This window comes from Lemur catta, chromosome 6, assembly GCF_020740605.2.
Source record: "Lemur catta isolate mLemCat1 chromosome 6, mLemCat1.pri, whole genome shotgun sequence".
NCBI lineage: Eukaryota > Metazoa > Chordata > Mammalia > Primates > Lemuridae > Lemur > Lemur catta.
In genome coordinates this window covers 65,951,155-65,971,618 of record NC_059133.1, presented here as the reverse complement: position 1 = coordinate 65,971,618, position 20,464 = coordinate 65,951,155, and the positions used below count along the sequence as shown (strand labels likewise).

Genomic DNA, 20,464 nt, shown 5'->3' with positions numbered 1-20,464 from the left:
TCCACGAAAAAGCCCAAGAACGGTCTGAAAGGAGTAGAAAGAGAAGCTGTTGCATCACTGGTTTCACATTAACAAAAATTCCTAAGAACTGTATGAGCTAAAAAAAAAATAAATAAATAAAAATGGTCCATATGGGGACCAGATAAGAGAAGTCTAAAGAACAAGCAGTTAATTAGTGTGCCCTAGGGAAAGGAATGTGACTTATTTGAATCTCAGTCTGCTCAAGTGTAAGATGAGAGACTTCAATGTAAGGCCTTCCTGCATGAATCGTCTGTGATTCTATGTTGGGGGAGAAAGCATGAAGAATGGAGCACAGTACTGTCCATCTGATTAGTAAACTGCTGGTGGAACTGCAAAGGTAGTGAGAGTCTCAGTAAAGATCTTGGTTAGAAAGCAGATGTCACCCAACTCCATGGCTTTAATTATCATGTATGGATAATTATTCTATACTCCAGAGCTCTCCTTCAACTACAGACCAGTACTCCCAAATACCCACTCAGTATCCCCACTGATGATGTTTCACGGACGCGTTAAGATTCAACATGCCCAAAATGATACCCATGGTCTTGCCTCATCTAATTACCCCATCTCATTTCCATGATCTATCCCACCTTGCTGGTCTAACGGCAAATAGGAGCCATCCAAAGGCTCCTTTCTCTTATGCCCATAGTAAATCAATTACTTACTATTATTATTATTTTTTGAGGCAGGATCTCACTCTGTCACCTGGGCTAGAGTGCAATGGCATCATCAGACCTCACTGCAACCTCAAACTCCTGGGCTACTTAATCAATTACTTATTTTAAAATTCCTTTTGATTTTTCTCTCTTGAATATATTGAAAGTCTCTCTACCTGTTTATTTCCAATATCAACACCGTAATTTAGGTAACTATCATCTCCTGGACAAGTCTAAGAACCATCTCCCTATATGAACACATGCCCAGAGACAGTTTAGGATCGAAAATTTGGTCAAGGCACTCCACTGCTTAAAACTCCTCAGTGGGTTTATGTTTTTGGACTGAAGATCAAAAACATCTAAGGTTCTGAATGATCTGGCTCTGGTCTACCTTAATAACCTTATCTTATTCTTCTCTAACCTCAGGAATCTTCTTTCAGTTCCTGGCACTTGCCAAGTTCCTTACTGCCCTGCACCATGTTTACACATGCTCCATTTTCCCTCTCAGAGCTCAGTTCAAACATCCCATTTTTAAGGCTGCCTTCTCTGAGTCTCATCATCCCAATCTCATCTCCTATTATAGGGTTTATTAATTTTAACAATGACTGTAATGCTTATTCAGTGATTATGTGTTAAGCACCATTTTAGGCACTTTCTACATATTAATTCATCCTTACTATAACCTATGGTAGGTGTTACATAGTATGTTTAAATGCATGAAGAAGGGATGAGTGAATAAGATTAAAACTCTAGGGGCAAGGTACCTTAAAATTCTACACTTGTACACTTTAGGAAATATCTGTCTACTTTTAAGGATATTATTATAATGATTTGTATATACTGAGATCACACTATAAATAATAAAATATCAAGTATTTGAGGGAAGTGTTACCTAGGAAAGGTTTGACTCCTCAAAGCTTAGACAGCTCTCATGAGAAAATATATTTAATTGGAAATGAAGGGGGTAGAACATTGATAATTTGAGAGTGTGGAGCTAAAGGCCATGTTAGAAACATGTATGCACATTCTCATGAAGATATATGATTCAGATGATACCCACACTAGAGTTATTTCTTCTAGCCTCGGGTGGTACCCTGTGACAGCTTTTTTACAGGTGGCTGCATGTTTTCTACAGCAACTTGCTTCCATCTTTATCTTTGTGCACAGTTTTATGTGTTAAAAACAGATCTGAAAGATGTTCTTTAATACATTCATGTTCACAGAATCTAACAGGCGATATAATATCAATTAAAAAATAAAATATTCTAAAAAGGGGACATTCACACTGCAAATTATTTAGGATAGTCAATCTCTTGGGTCTAAGTCATTAGTGAGGTCCAACCTACAATATTTTTGGCCTCAACCTGCAATACTGCCTGGTACGAAACCAATACATACTGAATTAAAGAAGAACCACTGTTCTTGAATCATTCATTTTGTTAAACATTCTACTCTAGTCAGAATGGATTAGATACTCATCACCGTAGTCTATAGATTTCTACAAGTGTAAGTGCAGAGTCAATGGGCACAGGCATTTAACTTTTATGAAGCAGAACCATATCTATTTCCAAAACTAAGAACAATTTGTACCCTCACCAACAGTATACAATACATAGATATTATATCAATTCCCCTTTATATCTGTTAAGTCTTTTTAGAACAAGGCTATAAAAATCAGTAAGCCAATACACAAATAAATAAAAAAAAACTTATTAGTAGGATAAAAGAGGTGCTATAACTGTCTATTTTCCAAATGCAAGTAGATATTACAATTTGGGACCAGAAAAGCATAATAATACATATCTTCCTCTTTTGTGTTATGAGAAGTCATGAATTTATTATACCCATGTTCAACTAGAAGTTCCAAGTGGATACCAAGTAGAGTTTAGTGTATAAATGTAATGTTTTAATTTCACAAAGAACTGTTTGACTTAATAAATCATTTACTCATCAATTTGAGACTTGTGCCCATGAAGTCGAGGATAAAGGAATATAACTTTTTATTTTTTTAAAGCTAGGTCTTATTCTATCCGTATGTTTTAAAGGGGTTGTTAGCCTTTTTGACGGCTAAAATCAAGTAAAAAAACCCTTGAAACTCTGCTGCTAAATATATTAATTGATCTGTTCAGTCATTCGATCTTCCATTTATGTGTTCTTCAGTCCATGTATACATCCACGCACTTTTCCATCCACTCATTACAGTGTGTACACCACTAGACTTAATGAGCTCTTAGGCGTGCAGCTTGCCATTAGAATATTTCACTCTTTTCCATCATCATTTTCTACTTCCTGATCCCCAGGAAAAGCCACAATACTGGGGGAAACTTTCTTTTCTCCTTAAATGAATAAGAGGATAATCCATGGAACTCAATGAAGGTTAACTGTCAAAATAGTCAAAGGACATGTGCTTCTTGCAAGACTTTGATTACTGATAAAAGTTATTTATTTCACCTGGGATATAGACGCCACTGAGTCATAAATGGTCTCAAACAGTTTCAATGTATTCCTGCTTAGATTCAGTATCAATCCCTAGTTTTAATTTCCAGAGAAGAAACAGCTCCAAAACTGTGTCTAATAATTCACTTTTTCTCTGATTCCTTATGCTCACGTCTTTGCACATGCTGTTCCTCTTCCTGGTTCCCCTTCCCTACAACCTTTCCCATTTTCTTCCCTTCCCTCGTAAGAATGGATTCCTAGCAAGCTCCTACTCATGTCTCTTTAAATTTTAGAAAAGTTAAAAGCAAACAGAGAAATTACCAGTTAGGTTAAGGAAGGGGAATATAATGAAATCTCACCTGTATCTTGTGCAAGTAGTGTTCTGACCTGACGGAGCTATTGGTTTAAAAGTGACCCGTGGGGAAACTTGGGCCGACAGCAGAAATCCCAAGGCAAGAATAATAAGTGCTACAGTGGTACCTAAAAAACAAACAAACAAACAAAAAAACAAAAAAATTTTTATATCAGAGAATAGTTGACAGCATTCTTCCAAAGCAGATTGGGTTTGGTAAAAAGATACCTCTGAAAAAATTACCTTCATCTATTTTCACTGGATTAAAAAAAATGCTAATGTATAAACAGATTATCAGAACAACTCACTAGCACATTCATTGTGAGACACGATGGGAGTGAAATTCAAACAAATACATTTGCTAACCAAACAGTAAATTGGTAATGATTTTCTTAAAAAAAACAAAAAAGCCATCTAGGATTGTTGAGAATCTCAAAATCAATTAATGTAACCAAGATTATTGAGTGCCTAACACGTCAGTAACTATGAAAGGCAACAGAATGACATTGAGCATTCCTTGTGTTCCTTTCAGTGCCAAGAAAATTGTTCTAATGGTATTCGATCACTAACATTTAAATCAGGAAACTAAAAAGCAACAGACTTACTATTTCTAAAGCAGTTGAAAAAGCATTTATTAAAAAGGAGCAGCATTTTTTTAAGACTTTAAGGTGCCAGAAATGATGTAACACAGGTATACATTTGTCATTCCAGTTAGTATTTGTAAGTGGAATATTTGTCTTTGATTTTAAGGTATAGGATTGGTGATTAGGCATATCACTTAAAAGGCCAATTTGTGTGTCCCTGATAGAAATCCTGATGGTAAATAAGAAAAGCTGTTGAACTTCTGACTATTGTTCCAGCCAGACATCATGAGGATAAACAAAAAGGGTCATGGGAAGGAAGGAGAAAGAAAATATGGCTGCATTAATTTGTACAGTTTATTTGAATGAGACAGTATGTTTAACATATGGAATTTAGGGAGGGTATTTATGCAGTAGTAAAGTTTTTATTAGTTAAACTAAGGGGTAATTTACAATATGACCAAAAATGTTATTAAAGGAATGATTAAAAAAAGAACTTTGCCCCGTGGAAGTATAATGGGATTACATAATAGTTGAGGTGTCTATGTTGAAGGTATAGGAGATGTGTCAAGTCAAGTACTGTGGGACAGAGGTGCTCCTGGAATCAGGAAGTTGTGTTTAGGTTCTAGCTCTACTGTTTCCTGACTGTGATCTGGGGCAAAGCACACAACCTTTCCATAATTCAATTTTGTCATTTGTAAAATAAGGCTTAGTGAAAATACTTACCTTATAGAATTACAGTAAATTTTGAGTGTCATAATGTATTTGAAAGATTTCTGTAATGCTATAAAAATATTAGTTATAATTATCATTATAAGCAGTAGCAGACCTCCCAAATAGTAGGAAAAAAGTTGAAGGAAGGGGAATCTTGAAGGGAAGTCTATTTTGCCAAACTGGGCCAACAAAGCCAACAAAGTAAAATCACAGTTTACTTTACCTCTGTTGGCTTGAAATTCAAACCAGAACTATGAATAGTTTGAGCCACCACTTTTCTCAAAAAAGACTATTAAGCCTTGAATTGAGAAAACAGATATACTAGGTCTGTTAGGAAAATCATCCCTCTATCTTCAAACAAAACAAACCAACCATGAGTTTTACTGGTACTCTGTCTATCAAAGAACATGAGTCCTTCGGTATTTTCCCAAATTACACCCAAATCTGATTGCCATGGAACAGGTAAGATTTTTTTTCATTGGGAAACTTTGATACTTTAGATGTGAAGGAAAGATAATACTTTTCTTTCATAACATTCATTAAATAACCTATTTCCACAGTAAACTGTAAACTTTAAGATGGTATGCCTTGTACATACCCCAAAATGTCCAGTTCTAGTGCCTGGCATATGCAAATCCCAATGATTATTGCTTGAATAGATGAACCATAGTATTATAAATTTTTGTAATGGTGGTTATTTTTGAAGAAAACAAACAAAAATGTTAAGGCCATCCAATTGAAGCCACAGAATTAGCATGGTAACAGTATCCTAGATGAGAGTTCTGCATTATGGTCAATATATTTCTTGCATCTGTCTTTAAAAACGTCCAACCAACTTGCAAAATACGGAGAATGGACCATTCTGGATACACAATATTCCCAAGTAGGTGCAAGTTAACCCTTCTTAAGCCAAATAATTTTATTTTAGCCCATTTTGGATGGAAATATTTTAAAAGCCAGCATTATACCTTTATCTTCTTCACTGCATACAGCAACGTTTCTCAATCTTGGCTTCCTATTAGAAGCAAATGCCTGAGATGTACCCCATACTCTCTTAATCTGACTCTCCAGAAGATGGGGATGAGATTTCTGAATTTTAAAGAGCTCCACAGGTGATTGTGATGCCCAGACAGGGTTAAAAACCCTATGACATGATGAGCTCTTTAAGGGAAAGGAATGGTGTCTTCAATGACCTTATTTATGGAACAAATTTTAAAATGACCACCTAGTCCTATTATCTACTCATATATACCCTTAAAGCATAAAACCACTTGAATTACCTTTTTCCTTAATAAGTTACATACGTTTTGTCAGTTACCTCTTAGTATTTAAAATTATTATATTTATTGTCCAGTGATTAATTAGCGCAACCTAGATTTGAGTCTAATGTGGGAAGGCTTTGGATGAAGGATTTTCTCTAGTGTACTGTGTAGTTTTGGCATGTACTTTGTATTTCAAGAAAAGGGTCTCTCTTGACCAAGTACACTGAAATTTTGATACAATTTTCCTAATAAAGATACACTCCGCAGGAAGTAAAGTGTGTTGGATAAATAGCATTCTCAAATATCTGATGTAATAAGTTACATTAACTACCTGGTTCAAGGCTTAGATTGTTAGAAATACTCAGAAAAACTTCCTTTCCCATGACTCTACTAGAGCAGTAGTTCTCATGCTTGGTGTAAGTATTGCCTGCTTAAGAAACACATGCTCCAGATCCCATCTTCAGAGATTCTAATTTAGCAGATCTAAGATAGGCACTCCCCAGGCATCCATATTTTAAAATAAGTACTCTTGGTAATTCTGATGGAGACAGCCTGTGAGTGATGTCTTCAGACATACTCCACTACCAAAATATATGGAGGAAAAACACAGTGTTTCTGGCTTTCTGATTTATTACTAATAAAGCTACATAGATACAAACCTCCCACTATTAAAAGAATCAAGAGGCTGTCATTACATTTGTAATATTTACAAAACAGACCAGTTCTTTGAACAAGTTTTGAAAATATTAAAGAAGTTAGAACACTATAAAATGTCCTACATTTAAAATTATTCATGGACTACATATTTTATATTTCTTTGTATAAAAAGATTTTTCTTAATGCAGCCTTCAATATAGGTTATTTGTAGCAATTTTTAAAGAATATTTATTCAAAAATTATTTTGATAAGATTTTTCTCTATTTTTAACTCAATGTAATAAATCACAATAAAAACACAAAATTGGGAATGATACTGAATCGAAGGTTTAAAAATTCCAGGCCGTAGCCAATTTAAGAAATTTAAAATAGAGGCCGGCGCAGTGGCTCACGCCTGTAATCCTAGCACTCTGAGAGGCCGAGGAGGGAGGACTGCTTGAGCTCAGGAGTTCAAGACCAGCCTGAGCAAGAGCGAGACCCTGTCTCTACTAAGAATAGAAAAAATTAGCTGGGCATGGTAGCAAGAGCCTCTATCTAGTCACAGCTACTCGGGAGGCTGAGGCAAGAGGATTGCTTGAGGCCAGGAGTTTGAGGTTGCTGTGAGCTAGGCTGACGCCACAGTACTCGCCTGCACAACAGAGTAAGACTCTGTCTCAAAAAAAAAAAACAAAAAACAAAAAAACAATATTCTAATACTTACCACTATTAAAATATCACATATATACTTACATACAAATGAATAAAACAAAAACATATTGAAATAAAAATAGGACTAACACTAAATCAATTAGTATTGGAGCATGAAAGAAATATCTATTGTGAGGGTCACACTGGAGTAATAGTAACACACTAACAAGGTTGTTTAGCAGTAAGTCTCCTTCCAAAGGTGTAAACTTCCATTGGAGGAAACTATTTAATTACAGTGAAAAACAAGAACTGCATAAATACTATTTACTGTATGTACATGTAAAAGAGGAGACCTGCAACAAGAAACCAAACCTGCTACCTCCTAAACCACTGTAATATCCACTATCATTTTAATGGGCTCCATAATAAGGAAATCAGATGGATGGTGTCTCTCAAGCTGGAGGAATCACTGCATAGGATTTGTAGTGGACACAGCTGAGGTGTTGGTAGTTTGGGCTGAAAGAGACAAAGGCAGCAAAGAAAAGTGCCTATAGGTTTCTCATGAGAAGCAGCCCCTGAAATCTCTTGGTCTTTCTCTCCAAGCAATTGTCTGAATACTTCCTTTTAATAGTCAGGATGGGCCCTGGAAATCCTTGGGCCAGAAGACCCATGCTGAGAGGGGAAATGTGACATCAGCCAAGAGTTCAGGGAAGTTCCCAGATTATGACAATGGAGGCTGATTTCACAGTATAGTTAAAACAACAAAGGGTCACTCTTTGGCGATAATAATGCTGTGACAGCTAAAATGCTCTGAGCACTTTACTCTGTGTCAGGCTGTATTTTTAATGCTATACATATATAAATGTGTTAAATCCTCATTATGATTCTATGAAGTCAGGATGATAATTAATCCCCATTTATAGACGAGGAAATAGAACTTTGCCCAAAATTACAAAATTCAAACCCACACAGTCATGTTTTATATCAATAATGGCCCCCAAATTCTGCAGAACTTATAAGAAGTGTTGTAGTGGAATACAACAAATGAAGGGACACAGGCTGCTAGAAAAAATGTTTAATCTGCAGTTTTTCCCAGATCTCAAAAGCCAAATCCCAAATTGAAGAAGCACTTAAAATTCTATTTAAAAAGTAGACCTCCTGAGGTAGCAATCTATTGGGGTCCTATTGGAAAGGAAGTGTATCAATTAAAAATATTTGAAGGAAGCTATTATCTCTTCTTAGAGTTGACCTGAACCTAAAAGGTCAGTGAATCCAATTTCCAGCCCCCTGTAGGAATTTACTTTTAGCACATCACTGCCTGATGGTAATCTATCCTTTTGTTGAGAGTTTACCATCTAATGAGACAATACTATTCATTGTTGGATAGTTGTGATTATTAGGAATATTTTTCTTGTATTAAGTAAAAATGAACGTCCTCATAACATCTACTGTCTGCTAGAATAATGTATGTATTAGGCTGCCCTTCAGTCTTTTCTCCAGGCTAAGCAACTCTGGTTTCTTCAACAGGATTACAAATGTATGGTTTTGAAACCTTCCTTTGTCTCTCACTTTTCTTCACTTACCCTCTTTGTTCCCGATGTAGCTTGACTGTTGGCAATCACCTTTGCCCTTTAATCAGACAATCTCCCACATTCCCCTCAGTGCTTACACTGCAATTCAACTCACCTGACTGGACTCAAGAATGGGAGGTGGAAGTGTTCCACTCTTCCTTCTAGGGTGAGGGTTGGGGGAGCACACGCATGCCTAATAGCTGAGTTTGGAATTCAGAATGTATTTTCTCATGAAATCTGGAGTGAGTGCCTAAACAGTCCTATTAGACCAATGTTTTAGGTATAATTTGGTTAAAACAGAATTTAGTAAATGCTGCCCTGGAAACTTTACATTTTAATGGAAAAATGTATTTTTATTCAATACACTTATAAAGGAGCTATTAGAATTCAGCTAATTGGTAAGTAGGAATGTGCTTGCATATTTGGGAAAAAATTAGAAAATTATATGATGCAACCGAGTGAAGACAGTGTCAAAGATGGGTCCCATTCTGTCAAGTGAAAAAGCCCTCGTGTTACAGAGAAATAACAAATGAAATGGGCAGAGTTTAAACACAAAAGTTACTTGTGAGAAAATTTTGCCATATTTAGTCATTATAAAAAACACATTTAACCAACTAGAATTTTTTCTAGAACTTAGACCTGTCTCAAATATAAAAAGAGTCTGTCTCCGTTTTGTAAAGAAATTATATGGTTTTAATATTCCATTGTTGAAAGCACTTTGGAAACAAATGCTACCAATTTACTTCCAGTCTACTTCAAATTTAAAAATATGACATATGTTAAAAAGCAAGTTTCTCAATACCAAGTTTTTCAAACAAGGATAGAACAAAAAATGATTATTCTTTTCACTTTTGTACCTTTGAGCAGAACTCAAAATAATATCAGAAAAATGCTGCCCTCAGTAGGTCCAAATTGTTCTTGCAATCCTAGTCATATTCTAGTTTCTAGTCACATATTGTAACATTTGTTAAAAGCTTCTTTTTTTTTTTTTCATTTGGTCTAGAAGAACTCTAATTTTATATTGCTTGGCTAAGAAACCAATATTAGAAGTGTTACCAGTATTGCACTTTGGAAGGTTGACCGGTAATTGTTAGAAAAAAAGTTTGTAACTGAATCCTCCATCCAGGCACCTACCTGCTAAACTACCAAAGGTAAGCTTTCTGCGGCCCACTTTCTCAACAAGCCAGACTCCCACCAGTGTGAAAATGAAGTTCGTGAAGGCCGTAACGGAAGCCAGCCATATTGCGAGTCTATCGTCTTCAACACCAGACATTTGCAGAATGGTTGCACTATAGTACCTGCAAGGTAGAGAATAAAACAATTGCTGTTGATGGTTATTCAAAGAAAACGAGTTGTTCAGACAGAAAAAGATGCAGCCATCTCAACAACATGAATAGCTGTAGTAATAACATCAAGTTAACAAGGGAATTCATGTGACCTGCTGAAAGGTCACAATATAGAGATTGTGTTCAGATAAATTTATTTTGAACTTTGTATGTCAATAAAAGACACCCAAGCAAGTGGATAGAGGGCTGAAGGTTTCCAAAGTGAAACATACCCCACAAATAGGTAAAGCAGTAGCTGGCACTTACACTAAAACTATCAAAGATAAGTTCCAAGACCATGGAATGAATCAGAAGTCTTCATACACTGTGAATGTCTTTAAAAGAATACAGTGACTCACTGCATATAATAATGTGACATAAAGATAGAAATCTGTTACAAGTAAAGAATCTCTTCAAAGAAGACATGAAGAGTAAGAATGTGTCAGAGGATATGTGGCATTGTGTAAAGAGATGAGAAACTGACACGATGTACATAAGAACGGTTTATGGTTCCTGGAAGGTAAGTCTGTAGCACAATCTGCACGATTAGGCACTGTAGACTCATTTGGTGCTAAATGAATTCACTAGAGACTGGCTCTTAAAAGACCATAATGCCAGTATGTTGATGCACAATGGAAGATATGTCTGGCACATTTAAGGATGACAGGTTTCTCACGGGACATTTCTTTTTCAGTGGAAATATAGGTAGCTAAATCAGCTGGTTACTTTAAAGTTGACCCAAAAACAAAGCAAAATACTCCCGGGGAATTACTGATGAAATGTGATAGACTTCAAAACCTAAAGACACATTCTGAATCATGGCCTTGCCTAGCTTTCACAGTATTTCACAAATAAAATGTTTTAAATATATTTAAAGTCTCACTGATTCATCAATGACTTCTATTTTTAAAATTAATGATAATGGTTCTTATGTAAAACATTAACACCAACATGGACCTGGCTCATTTTGATAAACAGTGTTTTCCTTTTTTAAATTAGTGAACCAAACTTATAAATTACTATGCAGCATGAAAGATGTGCTATACTGATCACACTAAAAATTATGCCAACCATTTTAAGACTTTGATGTCTGACAGCTGTTGTAAAAAGAGAAATTCCTCGTGGAATTATTCCCATCATCATGAAAATTGTGAATATTTTGCAGTCAGAATGTAAAGTGATGATAAAAATTATGAAAGCAATTAATTCCATCTCAACACTGTTTTGCAGTTTCCTAGTTTGACTGTATACATTTTCACAAAGACCTGTGCAGCAAGGTCAAATCTATACACAATCATGAAACTAACTGAATACCAAATCTAAAAAGGCAGGAAACAGAAATGCTGAGAGAAAATTCAAATATTTAAAGCCAAACGAATTTGATACTTGCCATGCAACTAAATTTGAGTCTTCTCAATGCTTTAAGAATATAAGTAGATACATTGCATAAAATCATTCTTCCAAACAGAGGCATGAAAAAATTAAACAGAGAGGGTGTTTTGATGTTTTCTTTTTCAATACAGTAAAATTATGAAATCACCAAGTGCTAAATTAAAGGACAGAAAGGGAAGTAGTATGAAACAAAACAGTCTAAATTTTACTTAAAATGAAAAACATTACATAGGGATAAAAAGTTTTTTATGATGCGTAAGTTTTAGAGGCAAAAATACAACCAAACATCCACCTGAGATTCAGAAACCTGCATTCTAATGGCATCTCTGTGGTATGCTGGCCAGGCTGGGTAACATAATCACATGCTCACTGAGTGTTTATTTCTTGAGTACTTACTGTAACCTATGTGAGTTACTAAGATCCCACTGATACGTTATTAGATTCTGGTACTGCCTACAAGAAGCTCACAGTTTAGTGTAAGAGAATAAAATGCAAGAAATCATTTTAATATCACAAGGTGTACAAGTCACAAGGTAGCACAAAAGGGCAGAGCAAACAATTTTATTTGATGTAGAAGATTCCTTGATTCTCCTGGGAATTAATGTTTCAGTTGAACCTTGAATAATTTACAGGGGTTTCCCAGCAGATATGACAATCTGGGAGGGTGCTGGAGGTGATAGAAATGACAAAAGTGCAAGACAGTATGCTGGGTACACAAATGTAAGTACTTTACCTTGGCTGAACATAAAATGCACATGACAGAGAAATATGACATAAGGCTGTGGCAGGAGCTTCTTTGTGGAGGAGGCATGAATGTGATGCTATGTGTCCTAGACTTCATTCTGTCGCAATGGAAAACCATGAAATGGACTTTAAAGAGAAGTATTAAAACCAGGATTAAATCTGTTCTACGAGAAGATCACTCTGATAATAGCCAAGTGAGTGGACTGGAGGCAGACTGAACAAAAGGTATATTGTTTAGAAGCCTACTTCAAGTCATTACACTGGCAACAGGCAACTGCAGATTGTCTGGATTAATGGCAAACAGAGAGAACAGGGGCTGAAATTCACTGACAGCTTGTATCTTCCTCTCAGCAAGAGCTGCAACTCCAGGCCCCATTTAAACTTTGTCCTTTGTGGACTGCCTTGAGTTTCACCTTCATTTCCTTTCTCCGACACTGGTAAATGTATTGGGTTTTACTGCTGCCATAACAAATTACCATAAGCATAGTGGCTTTAAAACAACACAAATTTACCATTTTACAGTTCTGTAGGTGGGAAATCTGACACAGGTCTCTCTGGTCTCTCTGGCTGTCAAAAGTCAAAAGGGTCAGCAGGGCTCCCTGCCTTTATGGAGGCTCCAGAGGAAAATCATTTCTTTGCCTTTTTTCAGCTTTTAGAAATGCCCCCCATCTGCCAATTCCATGGCTAGTGGCCCCTTCCCTCAATCTTCAAAGACAACAACAGTTAGTCCAGTCCCTCTCATGTCACTTCACTATGACCCTCTCTTTACTTTCCTCTTCTACACTTAAGGAATCAAGCGATTATACTGGGCCCACTCACATATCCAGGATAACCCCCCTAATTCAGTCTGGAATCCTATATTGCCCTTTGCCACGTAATGTGGCATATTCACAGGCTCTGAGGATTAGGATGTGTATGTACATCTTTGTGGGCACCATTATTCTGCCTCTTATAGTAAAGGTGCTAATAAGCAGTAAAATAAGCAAAAGCCAACCGTTAGAACAAGAAGGAAGGAATGAAAGACAAGGACATTCACATAAAGGATAATCAGTTCCAGAAAAATTCAGGCACTAACTATATTCTCTTTCATAGGGCAGGAGATGATATAACTGGGTCAGAATAATTCACAAACCTAATTTTTAAAAGTCAGCTCAGGGACTTGGGGAAAGATACATTTAACTTACATTTTGAAGCATATGAATTCCAATGTTTTCATAAACAATGCTATCAGCCAACCACTTAAGTAATGGGTTATCACTGTGTTTACAATCTTCTAAACTTTTATGTAGTAGTTTCAATTTTCAAGGGACTATTCATTCAAAAGATGCACAAAGCATAAGAGACACTTCTTTGTGAAAGAACGATATGAACAACTAGAAAAGGCTTTCTTTCCTTTTTAGACTCAAAGCAGGAAAGCCTTCTCTTTTCAAAGTCATTTTATAGTATCTATATCTATCAGACAAACTATCATCTTCTTCAAAGATTCCCTGGGCAAACTTTGGTCGTCTCTCACATACCCCCTCTTCCCCAGAGCGAAGTTGAAAGGTTTACAACTCTCTGTAGACGTCCAAGGATAGCAAAGGCTGGAACCATATGTGCATTACTATCTTGGAGATTATGTGACATCCAACTTTCAGGCCTGAATTTTAAACCTGACTAACACAAAATAGCTCTAGAAAACATAAACTTTGGTATGACAACCTATCCTAATGAGGACTTTTAATTATCAATTAAAGTATAAACATGAGTACTTCACATGCTTGGAAAATACATCTATTAAGTTCCTGTTTGAATAAAGCACACCTCCTAGGAATTTCTGAAAAAGCTATCTTTTTTTTAGCTTATTGAGGCCATAGCTTGTCTTTTTCACTATTACTAGTGTTGCAGAATAACAGCAAGAAATAGATAATAATTGTTGAATTTATTAAATTTATTGACAAATTTTGAAAAGGGATTAAGAATATTTAGGATAAAAAGGTACCTAAAACAAAAATTAAAGACTGTTAAGAGAGCATAAGAGAAGATGAGCCGGGTGCAGTGGCTTGTACCCATAGTGCCAGCTACTCAAGAGACTGAGGCGGGAGTATTGCCTGAGCCCAGGAGTTCGAGGATGCAGTGTGCTATGATCACTCCAGTAACTGTACTTACTCTAAATAGCTCTACTTACTGTCTTAAGTAGTTTACATTTCCCAAACCAGAGGTTCTCAGATATAGGTATACTACAGAAATGCCTGGAGGGCCTGTTAAAAAACACCCGCGGTTGGGCCCTACCTCCAGAATTTCTGATTCAGTAGGCTGAGAACAAAAAAAAATTTGCATTTCCAACAAGTTTTCAGGTGATGCTGATGCTACTTTAAAAACTACTTCCCCAAACAATTATTATAATCACTTTCTTTTCACCATTTTCAAATTCCCTGGCCTATTCCACCTTTATCATAGTCATGTCATAAACTCCATCTCTGCCTATATCCAGTTATTCTTCTACTCTGCATTTAACCTAGCAGCTGAAAGGGTTTAGAGAAAAACACAAATTATCCTCACGTAAAATTCCCTAAAACATATATTTTCGAACTCTCCAAAGGTTGGTGTCACAGAATTTCCCTTCTTTCCACTATTTCAATCTATGTAGCCTCAGGTGAAATCTTGCCTAATCATTCACTGATAGAGTGTGATGGATACTCCCTTGCTTCACCACCAAACCTACCAACCTACCTGATCAATTCTACATTAATTCATGAATATCAATCAATACTCATGTATCTCTCTCCTAAATTCCTTCCTCAGCATTTGCAGCTAAAATTATTACACTTTCCTCCTACTTTTCCCCTGCAATTTATCTGTACCTCTCTTATAACACACACCACTTTCCTTCTGGCATTAGAGTTACTTAATTATATATCATATTTCCTCTATTAGATGATAAACTCCCAAAAGAATAACTATGTGTGATTTACCTTTACAACTACCAGAGCAGAGTTATGACTATCTTTTAGACATTTTCTAAATGTCTATTTAAAAGAATGAATGGGATAGTATGGCTTACCACCTCTTTTTTCCCCATATTTACTTTTATTGAGATATAATTCACATACCATAAAACTTTACCTTTTTAGAGTACATAATTCAGTGGCTGCTAGTGTATCTATGACTAAATTTTAATACCTTAAATAATTATAATAACCACTCTCGTAGGCTGAGGTGGGAGGATCACTTGAGCTCAGGAGTTCAAGGCCAGCCTGACCAAGAATGAGACCTCATCTCTACAAAATATAGAAAAATTAGCCGGGAGTAGTGGTACATGCCTGTAGTCCCAACTACTCGGGAGGCTGAAGGAGGAGGATGGCTTGAGCCCAGGAGTTTGAGGTTGCAGTGAGCTATGATGATGCCACTGCACCCTAGCCGGGGTGACAAAACAAGACTCTATCTCCAGAAAGAAATTATAATAATTAATGTTCATAATATGGTAAACCCAAAGCCAGCAGAAGAAAAAACTAAGGTCAGAGCAGAACTAAATGAAATGGAAAACAAACAAAAATTATACAAAAGATCAGTGAAATGAACAGTTGGTTCTTTGAAAAGATAAATAAAATTGAGAGTCTTCTTGATAGATTAACCAGAAACAGAAGAGAAACAACCCAAATAAGCTCAATAGGAAATGAAAAGGAAGATATTACAACTGATACCACAGAAATACAAATCATCATCCTTGAATACTACGAAAATCTCTCCATACATAAACTAGAAAATGCAGAGGAAATGGCAAAATTCCTGGAAACACACAACCTCCCAAGACTCAATGAGGAAGAAATAAAACACCTAGACAGTCCAATAATGAGCAGTGAGATGGAAGCCGTAATAAAAAAATCTTTCAACAAAAAAAGCCCCATACCAGATGGATTCACAGCTGAATTCTACCAGACCTACAAAGAAGAGCTCGTACCCATATTGCAGAAATTATTTCATAACACTGAGAAGGTGAGAATTCTCCCAAACTCATTCTACGAAGCAAGCATCACCTTGATACCAAAGACAGGAAAGGATGCAACAAAAAAAAGAAAACTACAAATCAATATCCATTATGAATATAGATGGAAAATTCCTCAATAAAATACTAGCAAACCAAATTCAACAGCACATCAAAAAAATAATCCACCATGACCAAGTGGGCTTTTATCTCAGGGATGCAAGGATGGTTCAATGTATGGAAACCAAGAAATGTGATTTAGCACATAAACAGAAGCAAAAACAAAGATCATATGATCATCTCAATAGATCCAGAAAAAGTATTCAACAAAATTCAGCACCTTTTCATGATAAAAACCCTCAACAATCTAGGTATAGAAGAAACATATCTTGAATTATAAAAGCTATATATGACAAAGCCATAGCCAACATCATATTGAATGGGGAAAAGTTGAAAGCATTCCCTTAAGAACTGGAACAAGACAAGGATGCCTGTTGTCACCACTGGAAGTCCTAGAAGTCCTAGCCAGAGTAATCAGACAAGAGAAAGATATTAAGCACATCCATATCGGGAAAGAGAAGGTCAAACTATTACTTTTTGCTGATGATAAGATCCTGTGTCTAGAAAACCCCAAAGATTCCACCAAGAGACTCCTGGAATTGATAAATAAATTCAGCAAAGTCTCAGGTTACAAAATTAATGTAAACAAATCAGTAGCTTTTCTGTATACCAATAACAGTCAAGCTGAGAGTCAAATCAAAGACTCAATACCATTCATTCACAATAGCTACAAAGAAAATGAAATACCTAGGAATACACTTAATCAAGGAGGTGAAAGATTTCTACAAGGAGAACTGTGAAACACTGAGGGAAGAAACTGCAGAGGACACAAACAAATGGATAAACGTATCATGCTCATAGACTGGTAGTATCAACATTGTTAAAATGTCCATACTATCAAAGTGATTTACTAATTCAATGCAATCTCCATCAAAATAATAACATCATACTACACAGATCTAGAAAAAATAATTCTATGCTGCATTCAGAAGAAAGAAAGAGCCAGAATAGGCAGGTCAATCTGAAGCAAAAGGAACAAATCTAGATGTACCACATTACCAGACTTCAAACTATACTACAAGGCTACAGCAACCAAAACTGCATGGTACTGCTACAAAAATAGAGACATAGACTGATGAAACAGAACAGAGAACCCAGATATAAAACCATCTGCCTACAGCCAACTGATCTTTGACAAAGCAGTCAACAATGCACATGGCTGAAAAGAAGCCCAATTCAATAAATGGTCCTGGGAAAACTGGACAGCCACATGCAGAAGAATGAAACGGGACCACTACCTCTCACTACTCAAAAATTAATTCAAGATGGATAAAAGACTTAAATGTAATGCACGAAACCATAGGAATTCTAGAGGAAAATGTTGGGAAAACTCTTCTAGATGTTGGCCTAGGAAAAGAATTTATGGCTAATACACCCATGGCAATTATAGCAACAACAAAAATAAATAAATGAGATTTGATTAAACTAAAAAGTTTCTGTACAGCTACAGAATTAATCAATAGATCAAGTAGATAACCTACAGAATGGGAGAAAGTATTGCCAAACAATATATCCGATTAAGGGCTGATATCTAGAATCTACAAAGAACTCAAGCAAATCGACAAGAAAAACATCAACCCCAATGAAAAGTGGGCAAAAGACATGAACAGAAGATTTCAAAAGAAGATAGACAAATGGCCAATAAACGTATAAAAAAAATGTTCAACATCACTAATCAGGGAAATGCAAATTAAGACCACATGATATCATCTTACCACAATTAGAATGGCTTTCATTAGTAAGTCCAAAAATGATAGATGCTGATGTAGATGCAGAGAAACAGGAATGTTTATACACTGTTGGTGGGACTGCAAATTAGTACCTCTATGGAAAACAATATGGAGATTCCTCAATGAACTAAAAGCAGACCTACCATTTGGTCCAGCAATCCCACTACTGGGTATTTACCCAAAGGAAAAGAAGTCATTTTGTCAAAAAGACACCTGCACTCGAATGTTTAACTGCAGCACAATTCACAATTGCAAAGATGTGGAATCAATCCACACACACACACACACACACACACATACCAGGGAGTGCTACTCAGCCATAAAAAAGGATGAATTAATGCCTGTTGCAACAATTTGGATAGAACTAGAGACCATTATCCTAAGTGAAGTATCTAAAGAATGGAAAAACAAACACCACATGTACTCACTATTAAACTGAAACTAACCGATGAGCACACATATGCAGAGAGGGAAGTAAAGCTCAGTGGAAATCAAGCAGTGGAGAGCAGGGAGGAGGAGATGGGTGAAAACCTGTCTAACAGGTACAATGAACACTATTTGGGTGATGGGCACACTTATAGCTGTGACTCAAGTATTACAAAAGTGATGCATATAACCAAAATATTTGTACCCTTTAATATTTCGAAATAAAAATAAATAAAATGCAAAAAGTATATAATTCAGTGGCTTTTAGTATATCTATGACTAAATTTTAATCTCTTAAATAATAATAATTATGTTTGTAATGAAGTATTAAAACAATCCAAAGTATTTAAAGAAATTAAAAAATCCCCTGGAGTAGGAGAAGGACAGGTAGAGGGGTGTGTCTTGAATGTCTTGTTTTTCCACCACACTCGCCACTGCCATCCCTTTCCTGATTCAGCTATTCTTCTTTCTACCTCATTGGCCAGCCTGAGTTCTCAGGTGCCCAGAAGACTGGAGAATAGTACACTAGAAAATGACTACATAGGACTTCCAAGCTTTTTATACAAACAATGACACAAACTAATATTTCCTTTCCTCATTTATTGTCTCTTTAGCTCCAAGCTGTGCCAAGTTGTGTCCATCTAACCCCTCATTACAGCAAACAAAAGGGAAAAAGGTGAAAGTCTATTTAAAATTCTTCTCAGGAGCCTTAAGAACCTGAGTGGGAAAAAAGAGCAGGTCATGGCATTTTCTTCCTGAAAAAACATTGTTATTGGCATTGACTTTCAAAAGGGAGTAAGACAGTATTTTATTTTTAAGCTATAATGGCCTCAAAGGTTTGTTTGTAAGAAAAAGTTTGCAAGAAATTTTATTCTATATAAAAGCAACATTTTAGTGCGTGGTCACAAAAATGTGATTATGTAAAGATACATAGTTTTATGCATATTATTTATAACTCTGAACCTCTGTGGAATCACAAACTGGGAAAATAGATCAAGAGCATGCAGAATAAAGTGAAGAAAGCAAAATACAGAACTATGTTGAGGGTAGAATCTCAACTATTAAAAAAAATCATAGAAAAATAAGACACACTATCTGTAGGTGGTGAGATTTAGGTGCCCTTTCTTCTTTATGTGTTTCCAATTTCCTACAATAAGCATGTATTCTTTAAAAGTTTTGTTTAAAGTATTAAAATTTTGTAGATTAGAATATGTCATACACTGTCTTCGGGCACCATATGCCTCCAACTCTGTGAACTAAATCTAATATTATTTTAAGTAGAACAAACATGAAGTAATAACCAGGAAGAACTTACATATGTATGTATGTCTTCAGACAAAGATACTTTTTCCTTTGCCAAACTTAGTATTTTCTTAAATGAAATAATTTATGTCCTTTATTTCTTGGTGCCTAAAACACTACAAATAAGACACAGTAATATAATAAACCCCTACCTTAACTGTTCAATTCAACAAATATTTAGACAGGATAATGGTAATAAACGTTTTAGTAGAGAATAACAACATAATGGCCAAATGTCTCACTCAGATGCAATTAAGATACACTTATTCAGGGGCTAGTATGTGCCATACATGTAGTAGAGGACAAAAAGACACTACTTGAGGACTTTTCAGGGAGTGTGGGGCCCACATTCGGCTGAGGGAGCCTGCCACACATGTAAGGAGGACACTCTGACGGACAAAGTTCTACCATCAAGGGTGAGGTGCCAACGGAACATGCAGGCAATCAGTAACTCCTTCTGACAATCCAAACAGTTAATCAGCAATTCCAATTGGCCATAACACTATTTCCCATATCCCAAGATTGAGGAAATACAAACAGGCAGGGAAGTGAGGATGCTGGTTACCACAGGGTTTAGTTGGGGAG

General features: G+C 36.0%; 1 protein-coding gene across 1 annotated transcript in view; it reads right to left on the bottom strand.

Moving 5' to 3' along the window:
• Positions 1 to 20,464, bottom strand: part of SLC2A13 (solute carrier family 2 member 13) — a 341,466-nt gene that overhangs the window by 85,827 nt on the left and 235,175 nt on the right. Inside the window, exons 5-6 of the mRNA XM_045554019.1 lie at positions 10,011 to 10,174; positions 3,473 to 3,593 (exon numbers count right to left, since the gene is read on the bottom strand). Of these exons, the coding sequence (XP_045409975.1) occupies positions 3,473 to 3,593; positions 10,011 to 10,174 (285 nt within the window). The remainder of the gene's footprint in view (positions 1 to 3,472; positions 3,594 to 10,010; positions 10,175 to 20,464) is intronic.